Source organism: Crotalus tigris, unplaced genomic scaffold, assembly GCF_016545835.1.
Source record: "Crotalus tigris isolate CLP2741 ecotype Arizona unplaced genomic scaffold, ASM1654583v1 scf7180000017695.2238764, whole genome shotgun sequence".
NCBI classification, from domain to species: domain Eukaryota; kingdom Metazoa; phylum Chordata; class Lepidosauria; order Squamata; family Viperidae; genus Crotalus; species Crotalus tigris.
Genome location: NW_024096573.1, coordinates 1626577 through 1643121, shown reverse-complemented (window position 1 = coordinate 1643121; position 16545 = coordinate 1626577). Strand labels below are relative to the sequence as shown.

The following is a 16545-nucleotide window of genomic DNA, read 5'->3' as shown; positions in this document are numbered from 1 at the left end:
AACACGCTGTTCACTAGGCACTAGGGATTGTGATTGTAAAAATCAATAAAATATATTAAAAAAATAATTTTGAAATGATACAGTGCAGTGGTATGTATCACCCTGTTATTTTTACCTTTTCAGTCCGTACCTCTACATCCGAGAAAGGTGCATCAGGAAAGAAAGTGTTTGCCATAGAAACACCATCCCAGCATTTTCTGAGTAACAGCAAATATGGTGATAGCCACGGAGATGACCGGGAGAAGCAACAGACACTGACTGCTGAAATTGTGGTGTCTAGTAAAGATTGCCTTTTCTTATTTCATAATGATAGGAGAAGACGTGTGTTCTGTGTGACTGGCAAAATAGCTGATAGGGACCAAAGAAGCATCTCTGCAGTTTATGAGAATGGCTGTTATGATCATGTGCAGTTAGAACATAAAAAAAAAAACCTGCCTTATATTAACTTAGATCCTTGATCTGCCGATTCTGCAGTGGCAAGTTAAACTGTGCAGCAACTACTGGTAGCTTCATAACAAATATTATTTATCTATTTATTTTGCAACATTTATAGCCCCTTCAATCCAAATGGACTCTGGTCATGGTACAGAAGCATTTATAAAGAAGAAACTACAAAGGACTAGCTAGCAATATTTAAATCAATTCAAGGGCTGAATGAGAGGCAGCTTGCTATAGTGATTAAGGCAGAGGTGGGAAACAATGGTCCATTTATGACTTATAGACTTCAACTCCCAGAATTCCTGAGCCGGGATGACTGGCTCAGGAATTCTGGGAGTTGAAGTCTATAAGTCATAAAAGAGCTGTTATTCCCCACCCCTGGATTAAAACATCAGGCTAGAGAAGCTGGGAGACTGTGAATTCTAGTCCCGCTTTAGACAGAAAGCCAGCTGACTGACTTTGGACCAGTCACTTTTTCTCAACCCCAGGAAAGACTCTAACTAACTGATGAAAAAAAGAGGAATGTCCACTGGAACAATACTGTTTTAACTAATTTACAAAATGCAAATAGGGAAAAAGGTACAGATATCTTGGAAGGAGAATAGTTCATAAAATGGGGTCTGACACTGAGAAGGTCTGTCATCCTATCAATAACCCATGTGCCTTATAAAGAGGGGGCAGATGGATAAAATTTGAAAAGTTAGCTCTAGTGAGTTTGTTCATACTAATTTGTTACTCCGAACACATAAACTATGGACAACTGTAGAGTGATATATTTTATTATTATTTTGTGCCACAGATCAGGACGACTGTACATCATTGGGTTGTGATCTCAATTCCCAATGCATTGCACATCAAAATGGGGCTATGTGTGAGTGCCAGAGAGGGTTCATCATGGAAGGTCAACTGTGCCATGGTAATTTTACATAACTGATTACAGAGTAATATTAATATAGTATATTTTTGCATGGATTTAATCTTGGGTTATCATTTTGAGATCAGGAATGTACGCCCTGGCACTATGCCGATGCCATCAAAAAGCATGCAAGCTATGATTAATAAGGAATACAACAAATATAAATTCAGGTTTAAACTTAGAGCTTTTAAAACTTTTTAAATATGCCTTCATTTTAGGTTTATCCTTTAGTTTAGAATAGATTATCCCTGACAGTCAGGCCAGTCAGCATTCGGAGGGCCAAGATCATATTTAAAATCAATATATAGTAGTTATCAATGTAATAAGTTCACTAAACAAATGCATTCATACACATAGTGAGTAAGGTTCACCTACAGCAGATTTGATTCATTGTATTTATATCCTGTCTTCTCAGCAGGAATTTAAGGCAGCATACATGATTCTCCCCAGTTCTCTTTTATCCTCCCAACCCTTTTGTGAGAAAGAATTTAATTAATTCTTTCAGCTATAGTCTCCCAGCTGTCAATACTTTTTTATCTTGTAGATGTTGATGAATGCCTTCTTAACAAAGAACAGTGCAATCAGAGCTGGTCCAGGTGTATCAATACTGAAGGAAGCTATGTCTGTGAGTGCCTTTTGGGTTATGATGAAGATGGGCTTCATTGTTCTGGTGAGTTATTAGGATGAAGGATATTCTTCTGGACATTTTGAATAATTTCTCCATCCTACATAGAGGGATTTTTATGCCAAGTTTCTAAATCTCTCTCTCTCTCTCTCTCTCTCTCTCTCTCTCTCTCTCTCTCTCTCTCTCTCTCTCTCTCCCTCCCTCCCTCCCTCCCTCCCTCTCTCTCTCTCTCATCATATAGATTATCATATTTATATGCTTCCCATTTCACAGAAACGTGACTCTGGGCACTGTATAATAAAACAATAAAAATAACGATTATAAAAAGTATTCTAAAATTAAAACAAATATTATTATACATTAGAAAAACAAAATGGATAGGGAGATCATAAAGGTTATACACAATGTAACTACCTCATTAGTTCCCCATTTCCATGAGACCTCAAATCCTGTTGACAAAAACAAGTTTAAGGGACTTTTGGAAGGATATCAAGGAAGGGGCTACTCTTACTTCAGGAAGTGGGGGGGGGAGATGAGGTTCCACATTATATTCTTTCCTTTAGTTTAGGGAAGCAGTTTCACACTGTGACCTGCTATGGGGAATAGTAGCAGAATAACTAATTTTCATTTAAATATCGATGTAAGTATTGATATGATAGAATGTAGTGAAAAGGTGTTGCCCAGAAGGGAAGGGAAACATTCCAGAGGAGTAAGAGGCAACTCAGCCCAGATCTTATGTGTCAAAGAACGAGGGTGAAGACAGCCTCTCCCTAAGAGTTCACAGAGTATGTTGTAGGTGCAGATGGTAGAGTGCTCAGTCAGGCAAGATTTTGTTTACAGGTGTGAAACATTAAAGAAGAGCTTGAAAGAACTGAGAAGGTGTCATTCAAGGAATTGCCTTAATGAGGTCATATAGTACTTTATATACAAAGTAGCTGGAGAATGAAATGTAACCTGCAGGTCATGGAATGCATATGCTCCCCCAGAGAATGTTAAATTATAGTAAAACAAACAAAAAAATCGGTTTTGTAGATATGACAGTAAAGAGATATTAAGCCTCTGATGGGCCTGGTAGTCTTATTTTATATTTTAAAATGTGTTCAAAATTCCAGATAGTTCTAGAGATATTGCATCAAGGCAACAACCACAGCTGACTTCAATATGTAAAACACACACACACACACACACAAAGCAGTTCTTGGCACTGAAAAGACTATATTCCCCTGTTAAAAGTTTTACTTGCTGACGCTGGATTTGCAAATTCTATAAGGTTGCTGGCATTATTTATCCCCTTCTTCCAGGCTCTCTGCATTCTAGGTGATGTTTAACATCATCAGTTCATCAATATGCAAAGCCTCTAGATGTCAGGATATGTTTTTTTCTTTTGTTATTTGGCAGCGTTAATGGAATGAATGACCCAATAGAGATTTATTGGAAATCATTACCTTGCCTATAAATAAAAGCGAGTATTGAGTCAGTCATAATACTCATCAAATAATTTTATGTTCATTAATAGTCATGAGATTCGAGTTGCTGACATTTCCAATAGAGTTCATTGAAAACTATGTTCACAATCAGATTCCCTGATCCACATAGCTAGAATGCAAAGGCTGACATTAAATCATAAGTTTACTGTCTAAGAGTATTGTTTGGAGATACGAAGGCAGCAATTTTTAGCAATTTGTCAGCTTATCCCAAACTGTACCAAGTCTGATGCAGATATGTGTATTTTGCAAATTGGCAATTAGACTTTGCAAATGCACATCCCTTTCTCTCCCATCTCCATTTAAATTCCCCCTTTCTTACTCTTGCTTACTCCATCAATATATCCTGATTTGTTGTTTTGCTGAAATAACAACCGAGGAGGAAAACCTTGGTTTATGGCTATTAGCGTGATAGTTACAAGCGTTTCCTCTTCTGGGAGACCAGTTGATGTCCTAGTTATCCATTATGAAATCTTATCCATCTGCTGGACTAGATGGAATCCAGTTTAGCAGGACACTGCTTATGTTCTTATGTTTTTCTAATTAAAATGCTAGCTACACAGTGGAAGAAAGTCATAGTATTGTATATGAACTGGGATGTTCTGTCATAGTATGGAGAGAAAAGGACCCTAATTTACATGTAATGCTTAGTAACAATCTTCTTTAGCTCCTCCTCAACTGCTATGGACCAAGTTTCTCTCTTTCTCTGTTTCTCCCTTCCTCCTCCCGCTTTACTTTGAGAATAGGCCTAGAATGGGCTGCTAATGAATAACCAGTCCAAAATCACTCAGTTTTTGAATGAGGACTTGCATTTTCCTTGCTAAATACAGCATCTCAGACACTGCATCATACTGGATCTCAAATAGTCATTATTAAGAAAGTGATATTATGCAGTGACTTTAAGTAACAAAGTCATAGGGAATTTCATATTTTGTATCCCAGTTCTGTTGGATTAAGATCTGTTAAGTAGACATTTCACTGTATCTGCCTTTATTTCTTCCAGCAGCTGATATTTACTGTTTTAAAAGTGGGAGAACCTACTCACATATCAAGTCATTCAAATTTGGCCCCAAGACTCAAACACATTAACCCCCTTCTCCTAAATTGTTTCAGAATCTGTCATCGCTCCTTCTGTTGTAACCAGGGATGACTCTACATTATCTGAAAAAGAAGTTCCTATGGACTGCCCACCATCATACTGTTTCCATGAGGGAGTTTGTGTTTATTTTTCAGATCTGCAGACTTTTGCATGCAAGTAAGTACTGAACTCCAATGTAATTCCATAGTTATTAATTCAGTTAGTGAAATAAAAGGCAAGTTAAATAGTGTTGCTAGGCATGTGAAATACATGTGTTTTATTTAGATCCCATGCATGCTTAATGCATGCATAATCTCTTGTCTTCACAATGATAACCTTGTAAGGTAATTTGGGATGAGAGAAAATATATGATCCTCACTTACCCAATGAGCTCTGTCATCAAGAAAGGAGCTTAGTTTTCACCAATCTAGTTTTAAGCATTTGGCCCAAGTCACTTACAGATCTAAAACCCGTGAGGATATAATGTTTGGATGAGGTATAGAAATATTTATTTCGCTTTACCTCACAAGATCTCTATGTGCATCAGCTCTAGTTTTGATATTTTTACACTGGGGCTTTTGTAGGGTATGGTTAAATAAAATCACGATGTTGACCACAGCGCTGGGATCTAAGCTCTGTCTATTTTTTATGAGGGTTACATGTACGATGCACGTAAAATCAAAGAGGAACTTCAATGGCACCATTGTGCCTGCCTTGTTAGCTTTTTAGACAACATCCCCTTCAGATACTTTTGACTGAGCAGGAAAGGTATGAGAGGGATTTTATTCTGCAGAACTCTCCTGCAGTTTTCTTGTAGATATTCTCACTCCATTTGAGAATATCCAAAGACGGACCTGGAAATTTGTAAAACATTTCAGCTTACTGTTCCAATTAAGATATTCCGTATCTTGCTCTTAGATGCCACATATCTATAGGACAGCCAGAGTTCGACTTCAACATTATTTTATACTTATTGTTCTTGTATATAGTTTTACATTAGGTGGCAGTGTTTCATCATTCATTAACACACACATTTCATTCCATCACCAATTGGGAGAAAACATTTTTGTTCCCATTTTCAAGACATATCAGAAGGCTTTATAGCTTACTTTAAAAATAAACATGCTTCTTATACATGCTTGTTGTAGCATAGCACATGGTCTCTCACTATTATAGTCTTTCACTATTACTTACTTAAGAGTCATACACTTTTTTGCAGCTCTCTGAGTGAGACGGGTTTGTAAAATTCAGTGAAAATAAGAATTGCTTTTTCATTCATTATGAGATCTCTACACAGTGCAATTCAGAATGAAGTTGGATTCAGTGAATGCCCTACAGAGGAGGAAAGGAAAATATTACTTCCAATCATTTACTATTTGTCTTTTAGTTCTCAAGTAAGCAAAGCTAACATTGTAAAATGTAGACCTGTTGACTATAGTCAAAATAAAGCAAACATTAAAGCCGTCATTCATTTAAATATTTTTAGAAGTCATGTCCTTGCAGTTCTCGGTTTGTTGCCTTCCTTATGGGCTACATTTCCCATAATTCCCATTTTTGCTGGTTGAAACATGGAAACTGTAATCCAAATATATCTGGGGGTAGTAGATTAAGGAAAAAAAGTAATATTGCCATATTTAATCTTGATGTCTGCAAATATATGGATCACAGTTCTCAGAATTCTGCATGCTAGTGGCTCATTTAATCGATCATTCTATACTGTATAAAGTAGGGGTCTTCAAACTTGGCCGCTTTAAGACTTGTGGACTTCAACTCCCAGAATTCTGGGAATTGAAGTCCACAAGTCTTAAAGCGGCCAAGTTTGAAGACCCCTGGTATAAAGCTATAAAGATGGAAACAAAGGTGATAGCATCCTCCATTGTTATTTTCAAAGCAGATGATATTTAAGTATGTTGCCTAGGATTTTGATGATAGTAAACAGCCTAACTAGCAGCCATGGGAACTTGATCTTTCCTGAATTTGTCCAAGGCATTTTAAAACAAAATGTGATGGCAGAAAAATTCTCAGTTTAATTCTCCAAGACGTTTTTTTTTTTAAATTCACTCAGTCCTGAATGTTTACTTTTAACATATGACCCATTCTATTGTTGTAATGCCATGTATTTCCATCAGATTTCATTTGGCCTGTAGCCTTCTAAACAAGTTGGTTGTCTTTTCTGCATATTTTGACTGCTTTTTCTTATGTGGTGACTAGAAATCACAATTTCCCAGAAAGACTGCACTTCACTGAGTGAAATCAGCCACTCCTGATAATTAACTTTGCCTTCTTTATTGGTTTGCTCATCAACAGCTGTGCGAAAGGCTACCTGGGAGACCGTTGTCAGTTTAGTGACTTGGAGTGGTGGGAAGAGCAACATGAGATGAAGATTAAAAAGCAAAACATCGCAACTGCTGCGTTCTTCGCTGGGCTGTTCTTGGTCCTGCTCTTTGGAGGGGGTGCCTTCTACTACTATAGGTAGAATTTATTTCCTGTTTATGATAATCCATTGTTATGTTGTTTGTGATCTTTATAAATTCTTTCATACATCATAAACCCAAGAGCATGGGTTTGTTTGCTCATTAATTTGACATTCATATACATTATTGGTCCTAATATACATTTATACTGATAAGGATGATGAGGCTGTTTTAATTTACGACTGCATATCCTACCGTGCTTGCCTTTTAAACATTTCTAGCAATATGCTTGAGGAATTTAAATGAGCATCTTTTGAAAGTTGAATTTCAACATATCATGTTTGCAGACATGTGGCCCTAAAGTCTTTTGGCTGAAACATACGTGAAGGTAAATGATGAGAGCACATTAACTATCCAAAACAAACTCTCCCTCTTTGGCACATGTGTTGTAATATCATATGCATATATGAAAAGGGAGAGCTTGTGTCACAATGTTACAATCCTGTTTTTGTTATTTTGATGAAAGTACTAGATCCTGCAGATGCACCTGCCCATTGGACATCTGAGACTCCAGCCAATGATTTTTTTTAAAGAATAGGTACAAATTGGATGCAAGAAATTGTGGAGAATTAGTAATAATAATAATAGTAGTAAAGTTGGAAGGGACCTTGAAGGTCATCTAGTCCAACCCCCTGCTCGGGCAGGAAACCCTACACCATTTCAGACAAATGGCTGTCCAGTCTCTTCTTAAAAACTTCCAGTGTTGGAGCATTTACTGCTTCTGGAGGCAGGCTGTTCCACTGATTAATTGTTCTCACTGTCAGGAAGTTTCTCCTTAGTTCTAGGTTGCTTCTCTCCTTGATTAGTTTCCACCCGTTGCTTCTTGTCCTGCCTTCAGGTGCTTTGGAAAATAGCTTAATTCCCTCTTCTTTATGGCAGCCCCTGAGATATTGGAAATTAGGAAAAGCCAGTATGCTTACCTTGAACTGGAGAGATTGTGGCTTCTCCTTGAATCATAGAAATGATAGGATAGAATTAGACAAAAAGTCCTAAATTACTAGACCTCCCACCATACCAAAACCTGCTAAAACCTCCATATCAAAAACAGAAAAGAAAAAAGAAAAAAGAAAAGAAAACTCAAGTGTAAGATGATTTCCTTGGAATTCCCACAAAAATTTTCTGGTGGCTGCACCCCATCTAAAATGCTCTCATATTTCATTCCCTAATTGTTGTAATTCTGTTAAAAGTGTAACAACAGGATGGATTTATCTTGACAATTCAACAGCATACAATGAGTGTGTGTTATCTACATTGGGAACAACACAACTTCTAAAGAAGCAAATTATTTTCCCAATATTTCTAATTCATGTCAGAAAGTTGGTGAATGTGTCATGCTTTTGAGAAACAAATGTAGAAAAAGGATGAGCTAGGGTGAAACTGAAACCAGACCTTCACTTGGCTATGTTTATACTTTAATGATGTATATAAATCTTCTCTGCCTATATGCAATTCTCAAAATATGAGTTAAGCACCTCTTCCTAGAAACAGGTAGAATTCAGTCATGTCCAATACATATGAAATATTTATATCTATTATCAATATTATTTGTATCCCACTATTCAGGCTAACACTTTTTCTGGCAATTTACAAGCAATATTGTGAATAAAACAATAAGTTCTTGGATGCTTCCTGAAATAGATAGTAATAATTCCCCTTTTGGATGTGAGCAGGGAAAAATGTCATCTTTTTCTCTCTTCTTCAATCATCCTTCCAACTGTTTAGCTGGTAATAACGGTGGGAGATCAGGTGAGGGAGGGACCAGCCAGCTGAGCAGATCTTGGTGGTCGTTGTTCCTGGGTTTCCTCTGGCTTTTAATCAATATGATGAGGGAAATACAAGAGAAAAATACTTCAGTTGAGAAAAGAATCATTTTTTTAAAAAAAGAAGGGCAGAGTTCATTGCAAAGAAGGCAGTAGCATCTTTTTTTCTTAGATCAATTTACACTAAGTAAGAATACACTGAAGGCAGAGCATTACTGTGCACTTTTTCTCACCTGCTGAAAAAAATAAACTATGAGGTTTGCAGATCTAATTTCTCAAAAGGAATAGCAAAAGCTTGGCTCAGGGCTCTTAATTGGTAATTAACAAAGGCAACTTTTAATCCCCTGCTTTATGTGCCCTGCTTATTCAGCTGTACAATCCCTAGCTACCTCTCCATTTAGTCTCTCTGCTTTCTTGGACTTACACAGATCATCTTGACTCTGTTTGCTGGGAAAATTTAATTTCAATTAAACTGATATCTGCCAAATTCTTTGTTGCAGCTGAATAAAATACTTGGGGGTAAGGGTGGTCTTTTTTTTTTTTTTTTGAGAATGTCTTCCTAATTGTATGTGTTAGACTGCTTCATGTGCCTTGTAGTTGGTGACAGGGAAACAACAGTAGGATGGCTTTTAATATATTGGCTCTATCACTGTATCTGTGTAATAGAGTAAGCATGCTCTTGAGCTCTGATTGTGACTTATTGGTGGTACCACTTACACGGCTTGCTGCAGGTGGTAGAGGCAGGGCTTTTTTTTCTCATAGAATGCCCAGAACGGAGTTCCAGCACCTTTTTTGGATGGAACCTTGAAGGGTAGGCAAGGTGGGTTGTATGACATGTGTGAGTTCCGGCACCTTTTTTTTTTTTTTTTTTAGAAAAAAAGCACTGGGTAGAGGTATGGGTAAAGCTGGTAACCTCGTCTATGCCCTATATTATTAAAAAGCTTTATGTAAAAATCTCATTTGACCAAACCCACAGTTAGTGCTGAAAGTGAATCTCTATAGGCCCATCTGTTGGTAAAATATGGAAGATTATGTCTCACAATTGATTTTTTTTTAGTGCTTGTCCTACGAGTTGCAGGATTTGCTTATCTTTGCACTGGGCTCACTTAGTTCTTACAGTGAAACTATCAGTACATGGTGTGACAAAGGATTTATTTATCAGCTGGCTTGTTACAGAGTGTAACACTGATTATAGTTGAGAGGGCTTGAGTGCCCAAAATAATCCAGCTGGATTCTGCTCTTAAGGAAGACTAGATTCTGGATTTCCCTGCTCTTTGTCCAGCTCTTTAATCACTTCAGAATGCTTACTGCCACAAAAACATGGTTGGTTTGATTGTCTATGATGAAAGCTTGAGAAAGTTAGTGAAAAATACCAGAGATAATTAATTGAAATGGGCAATAATTTGATAATGTCAAGAACAGATCTTGGAAAAATGGATGGGGGGGGGAAGGAAAAGTGAAAGAAATATGAATTATTGCAGGAAAAAAGCATGAAAATCTTTATGAAAATATATTGGAGAGATTAATCTTGCAACATTATGAATGGAAAGAGGACATAGAAGCTGCATGCAGCATAGTGAAAGAAAATTTTTTAGAGAGTGCCACAGTAATCTGTCGAGTTGCTTTAAAATTGAATTGAACAAAGATGCCAATGAAATGCATTATCATATCTAACTACAGATAAGATAAAAGTAGGACTTTGTATTATGTACAGAAGGAGAAGTAGAGCGAGAGTTAATTTATATAGAGCTGAATAATATAGAGAGGTGTGTGTATAGAAAAGAAGACAATTGTAATCAAAGACAGCAAGGAACAATCAAGATTAAAAGAGGCAGAGACAATACACAGCAATTTTGAAGGAAACAAGAGATGTTCTGGAAATAGGTGAAGGATAAAGAAAGAATCTCTAAAAGAGAAAATGCAATCAAAAATAAAAAGAATGTTTGAAAGGAATTCTGTTATATGTTGATTTAGAGAAGCACACAATAAGATGAATAGGTGTGAAGATTTCACAGGGGTGCAGTTTGAAAAAGCCAAGAGTTTAGCAGGAAGGAGATGTTAAAGTTAAGATCCTCAACATGATATCTATAGACATGGTGAAAGTATTGATGGGTTTGGAAGGACAGAAAGATATAGAATGAATGATGTTGGGGGAAACTATCTTACCTCATTTCTTCAGTTTTTTTGGTTTAAATTTCTTTTCCTGTGCTTGGTATAATGTTGCTTAGTCTTGAATGTGAATAGCCTAATGGATGTTCCGCATAACATCACATTTTTTTAAGCAACTGTTTTCTCAAAACTGTCTACCACATAAAATCTAGCATTCCTAACTATAACAGTCGTTTAGTTTTTATGTGTTTTAATTGAGTTGTTTATACCGGTTCTTTGTATGAGAAACTGCAGTCCCTGATTTTTTGAACTTATATACTTGCATGTTGACACATGCTGGATTTTATATTTTTATAATAAGGTCTACTAAACCAATGAGCCATCATCTGTCCAAAGTTACATCACCTCACATACAAGATGGTCTGAGAACCACCATTTCCAGAACATGCTCAAAGTATATATTATTTGTTTGAAAGCAATATTGTTTTAATTCACCTTCAGCTGGTATAAGAATGCTATATTAAATGTTGATTACAGTTTGCCGAGTCCTCAGTTCAGCTGAATGGTCATATGGATCATATATTTGAAATGTAGAGCCACCCAAAATGATGAAATTGTATAAAATTGTCACCAACACCATCACCATTATAAGAATACTCTGAATATTTGAAATTTAGGAACTCTGATTCATTCCACTATTCCTCTGTGTCCACTTCTATAAAAACATTCTATTATTATTTTTGTTTTGTCAGCCAAATGTAGACTGTACTATTCTATTATTATTCTATCATTATTATTATCATCATTATTATTGCTGTTGTTGTTGTTTATTTTCCCCTGATTTATTTTTCTCTTTCACCAAATAGTTTTGAGCAATATAACTGTTTATCTTGAAAGCAAGTTTTCAATTATATGCTCGGCTGGGTTTATATGACCACTATCAGCAGGCTAACTACATCAAAATGGAATCCCTGATCTAAATCCCCTTTTAACTAGAGTCCAGAAGCCAATATTTGAATTGGGATTGCTATTTCATTTTTACTCATACTCTGCTGTATTTTAAGACATATTGATTATGTTTTGGAAGCAGGTCAGTAAGAGGCCTTCGCTTCATCCATAAAACATGAACTCATATTGCTGTTTAAGAAGCTTGCAGATCTAAGAAAATACACTCGCAAAAATAAAAACATCATGGCCTGCAGGGATAAGACTTATAAAATACAAACAATATCTTCATGTTGCTGCTATATTCATGTACCAAAAAGTCTTGCTAATGGGACCTACAAATAAACAAATAAAGAAAATGATTTTTTTTTCTTCAGGGTGCTAGTCAGAGAGTCATACTGCAGCTTGTATAATGCCATTCACTTTCTTGAAGTAGAATCTGCCTATTCTATACCTTGGGGGGCATTGTATTGGAGGGGTACTTCATCAAAACGTGGTGTCTACTTATATATGGATGGTGTTTTTGATTCCATAGTACCCAATTATGTGCAGTATGTAAGGTATTTGAGACTATGGGATTCCCACTTGGACAGCGAGTTTGCTGTCAAAAAAAAATGTTAACTTTTGAATGGTGAGACTATTCTTGGGTGTAATCAGTAGTTATATGCAAAAAGTACACAATCAATACAATCCACTGTTAATATCCTAAGTGCTTTACTTATTATTTAAGCAATTTTATGACAATAATATAAAATTGGCTGCTCGCATACAATACATCTCATATCCAGTTAGTAATAGATTAGCAATAGCAACAACAAAAGGGATTTTTCCAATTTAAATTAAGCTGAAATGATGAAAGCTTAGAACAGGGAAGAGTGGATTTGAATGTGAAAGGATTATGAGCTTGGTTTAGTTTTGGAATGTAAATAAACTTTACTTAATAGCACTCTTGTTTTTAAATCTAACTGGAGATTGTTTGTGCTTGAGGGTCTAATAATCTGGAAAGTTTGAAGTCTATTTATTTTTATTGTGGAAGTGAATATTGATTATCTTGAAAAGTTGAAGCTGTGGGAAAGTTAATCAGTTAATTTTCCAGAGAAAATTATTAAGCTTCCAAAGAAATTGAAACTAAATTGTGGGTGAAGCAATGTGCACATTTTTGGCTAAGGGTTGCACCTTGCCTTTGAGCGACATGTCATAAGCTTGCATATCCATTACATATATAAAGTGGGTGTGAACATGGCAAAAGTAATTTTGAGTTTCTGATCTGAGTTTAAGTTTAAAAACAATATCAATAGTGCCATGCTTTTAAAACTTGAAAAAAACAGATCAGGGATAGATTGTCATGAAGAAAATCTATGTAGTGACTAGGAATTGAAAATAAGTTGACGGCACATAATCAATCAATCATTTAATATTTTCAACTTCTGACATATTAGTTAAAATTAAGTGCAACAATTAGGGATCACATACATTCCAGGGATCTGGTAAAGCACACCTGGGTGAGCATTTTCAGATAGATTAGTTGAAAGTTAAACAATTTCTGTTGGGTAAGGGCCACTGATAATTCATCCCTTCTCTACCCATGGGAAATAAACAAATTTTAATTTTCACATCTTTATGGAAGCAAAATGAATGTTAAATGTATCTGAGAATTGTAGGCTAGGGAACACTGAACTCAATCTCTCCATTTCTTTGTCTCCATGTCAATCTCATTATCCCTAGCTATGACCAGTAGTATAGCCACCTCCTTCTCCTCCAACAGGTATGTTGCAGAGTCATTGATCTACAATTCCTATAATTGCCATCTAGCAGATCAGGCCACCTTCTAGTTTGAGGAATACTGCAATAATAGTTTCAGCCTCAACTGCTAAAGATTAGTGTTACACCACAGGGGACAGATGTATTAGAATTCAGCTAACAAACAAATGGATATTTGAACTATATTTTATAACCATAAAATATTTGTCCACAGAGAATTTTATTCCTTGAATTTTTGTTTTCTTTTACAGGAGACAACAGAGATTTTCCAAGAGGGAACCATATGCGGAAGACAGAATAGCCGCTGACATGAGCTGCAGCAGCACCCTTACTAGCCTTAAAACCAAAGACATGAAGCTGCCAACTATTAAGCCTTCCATAATTCTATAGTAACAAAGAGTAATGCAAAACAAAGGAGAGATCAAAGGATAGCAGGAATCCACTTGAGATTATCCATCAAATACTTGATATATTAAATATATTAAATAACCACTGGGAGGGTTATCAAGTATTTTTCTATGGGCCCAAAGTTCTTCTTAGCTCATTGTTATGTGATCCTTCAAAGTTCACAGCTGCCTGAATGCATTGCAAGCAAGTGACAGTGTTATTGTTAGCTGTGCACAAACAGTTGGAGGGATATTCTAAATTAAAGAATGCCAACATGATGACATGACCGATTCACACTGCAGAGATGAAAATGCACTTTGTTTCTTAGAGACCACTGCTGGCTGGCTCTTCTTTCTGTGTTGAGGGACCTAGCGATGCTTAATGAAGTACAGAATCGCAGTCCAAGTTCTTGTAAGCTACTTATACATTTGGCCTGGAGGTGAAATGCTTTTGGATGTATTTGGGCAGCTGAACAGTGAAAGAAAGGAATGAGAAACTGGATCTCATGATCTCATTCATTGTACTTCACATGGATAAGAATTTTATTTCATTGAAAATAATAAATGGGACAATGCAGAATTAATCATCTAACAGAGTTGTGTTTCCTATTTGCATTTTTTCCTCTTTGTTACAAACTTAAGTGAAAAACCCAGCATGCAAACTTCTAAAACAAGAAAATGCATTAAAACCACAGCTATCCTTCTATTTCAGACTGCTCTAAATAAAGATGCCCTTAGCAGCAGTTGTTGCTACAATTAATCCCAGCATGTAATGTAATTTTCATTGAGTTTTAATGTTTATTAGGTAACTAAATATTGGGTTGAGTTGATTAAATCAAATCTTATTTAACCTTCAGTAACATTCTTTTCATTGTTTTTTTCTCCTCTTGATTGCTTTTGTGTAAAGATCAGTTTTGTGAAGTTATATACAACAATTAGTAGAATCCAAATTTATTTATTTGGTTTATTTCCTGCTGTTCTGTTTTGTTGAGTACTTGAAGTAGCTAACAAAATGTAAATAAAGTAAATATTAAAACTACAATCAAATAAATGCAAAACCATCTTAAAAATTAAAACCTGGTGAAAGAGAGACATCTGTGGAGTTCTTGGTGCTTTTTGAGTTTGCTTGCTTGCTTGCAGATATTTTATTACCCAAATAGATAACATCAGCACCACAAGTTAGGATGGGATTGCTACTGGTTTATATATAGTAGCTTGCCTGCCAGTTTTGGTAGAGGTGTGGTTTCCTGCTTGATGGTTCTTGATTAAAGTATTGTTTTATACATGATTGTTTGTCTGATATTGATCCTTGCTATCTGACTGTGCAATACTGGAGGGGATGTGTTCTTTTTGTTTCCTTCCTAGGGTTTTTTTTTTTTTTTTTGGTCTCTTGTGTATGATGTATAAATGTGTTTTATCTCTGTGTGCCTATTGGTGCCTGATTTGTCTGAATGCCAAGCTTCCAGGAATTCCTAGCATTTTTAGGTCTGCATTCATTCATTCGTTTTATCTGGCCATCAACTCACATGCAACTGTATGTCACAATCATTAAAATAAAAACTAGGTTAGAAAAAAACAAAATATATTGAACCTGGTGTAATAATAATTGAACTCAAAATACAGATAATCCTCAACTTACAATAGTTCATTTAGTGACCGTTCAAAGTTACAACAGCACTGGAAAAAGTGACTTATGACTGTTGTTCACACTTATGACCATTATTGCATTCTCATGGTCACCTGATCAAAATTCAGACGCTTGGTAACTGACTCATATTTATGACAGTTGCAGTGTTCTGGGTTCATGTGATCACCTTTTGCAACCTTCTGACAAGCAAAATCAATAACGAATCCAGATTCACTAACAACCATGTTACTAACTTAACAAGTGAAGTGATTCACTTAACAACTATAGCAAGAAGAGTCATAAAATGGGGCAACACTAACTTAATAACTGTCTTGCTTAGCAATGGAAATTTTGCACTCAATTGTGGTTGTAAGTCTACAACTACCTGTACATAAGCTGGCCTCTCCAATGATCTATTACAATGCATGGGTGAAGAACCAGGTCTTCAGTGTTCCATGGAAAGCCAACAAGACTGGGATTGTCCTAATCTCAATGGGTATGTTTTTTTTTCTATAGGGAAGATATTGTGACAGAGGAAATATCTTTCCTGCATCCCATAAGATGACACTGTTTAATTGAGAGGAAACAGAGTATGCCCACAAATATTATATGCTTTAATATTTGAATGTTTTTATGATGCTGTAGGTCATCCAGAGCTTCTCTGTAGTGAGATGGGAGACATATAACTAATAAAAATATTACATTATACTTAAGTGTATACTTATATTATGATTATGTAAGTTTTAATAAAAACTTTGAAATACTGTGAATCCCAATATAACATTTTAAAAGCCTTTCTTGTTCTACGTTTATGCATATATTGCTATGCATAAAAACAAAATTCACCACTTTTCTTCAAAGTATCTTTTACACATCATATCCCAGAAATCAGATGGCAGAACGTTTTTCTTAGCGGAAGCAAAAAAGACAGATAAAAATGTG

The 16545-nt window shown here is 35.9% G+C and overlaps 1 protein-coding gene across 4 annotated transcripts in view; it reads left to right on the top strand.

Moving 5' to 3' along the window:
• Positions 1–15070, top strand: part of EGF (epidermal growth factor) — a 50565-nt gene extending 35495 nt beyond the window's left edge. For 2 of the 4 annotated variants that reach the window (XM_039338347.1, XM_039338349.1), the window contains exons 15-20: positions 124–279; positions 1238–1354; positions 1899–2024; positions 4577–4718; positions 6849–7013; positions 13842–15070. In XM_039338347.1, coding sequence (XP_039194281.1) covers positions 124–279; positions 1238–1354; positions 1899–2024; positions 4577–4718; positions 6849–7013; positions 13842–13980 — 845 coding nt within the window. In that variant the 3' untranslated portion in view covers positions 13981–15070. Of the gene's footprint in view, positions 1–123; positions 280–1237; positions 1355–1898; positions 2025–4576; positions 4719–6848; positions 7014–13841 lie in introns of those variants that run through there. The other 2 variants (XR_005556131.1, XR_005556130.1) reach the window with 2 other exon arrangements.
• The last annotated feature ends 1475 nt before the right edge of the window (positions 15071–16545 follow it).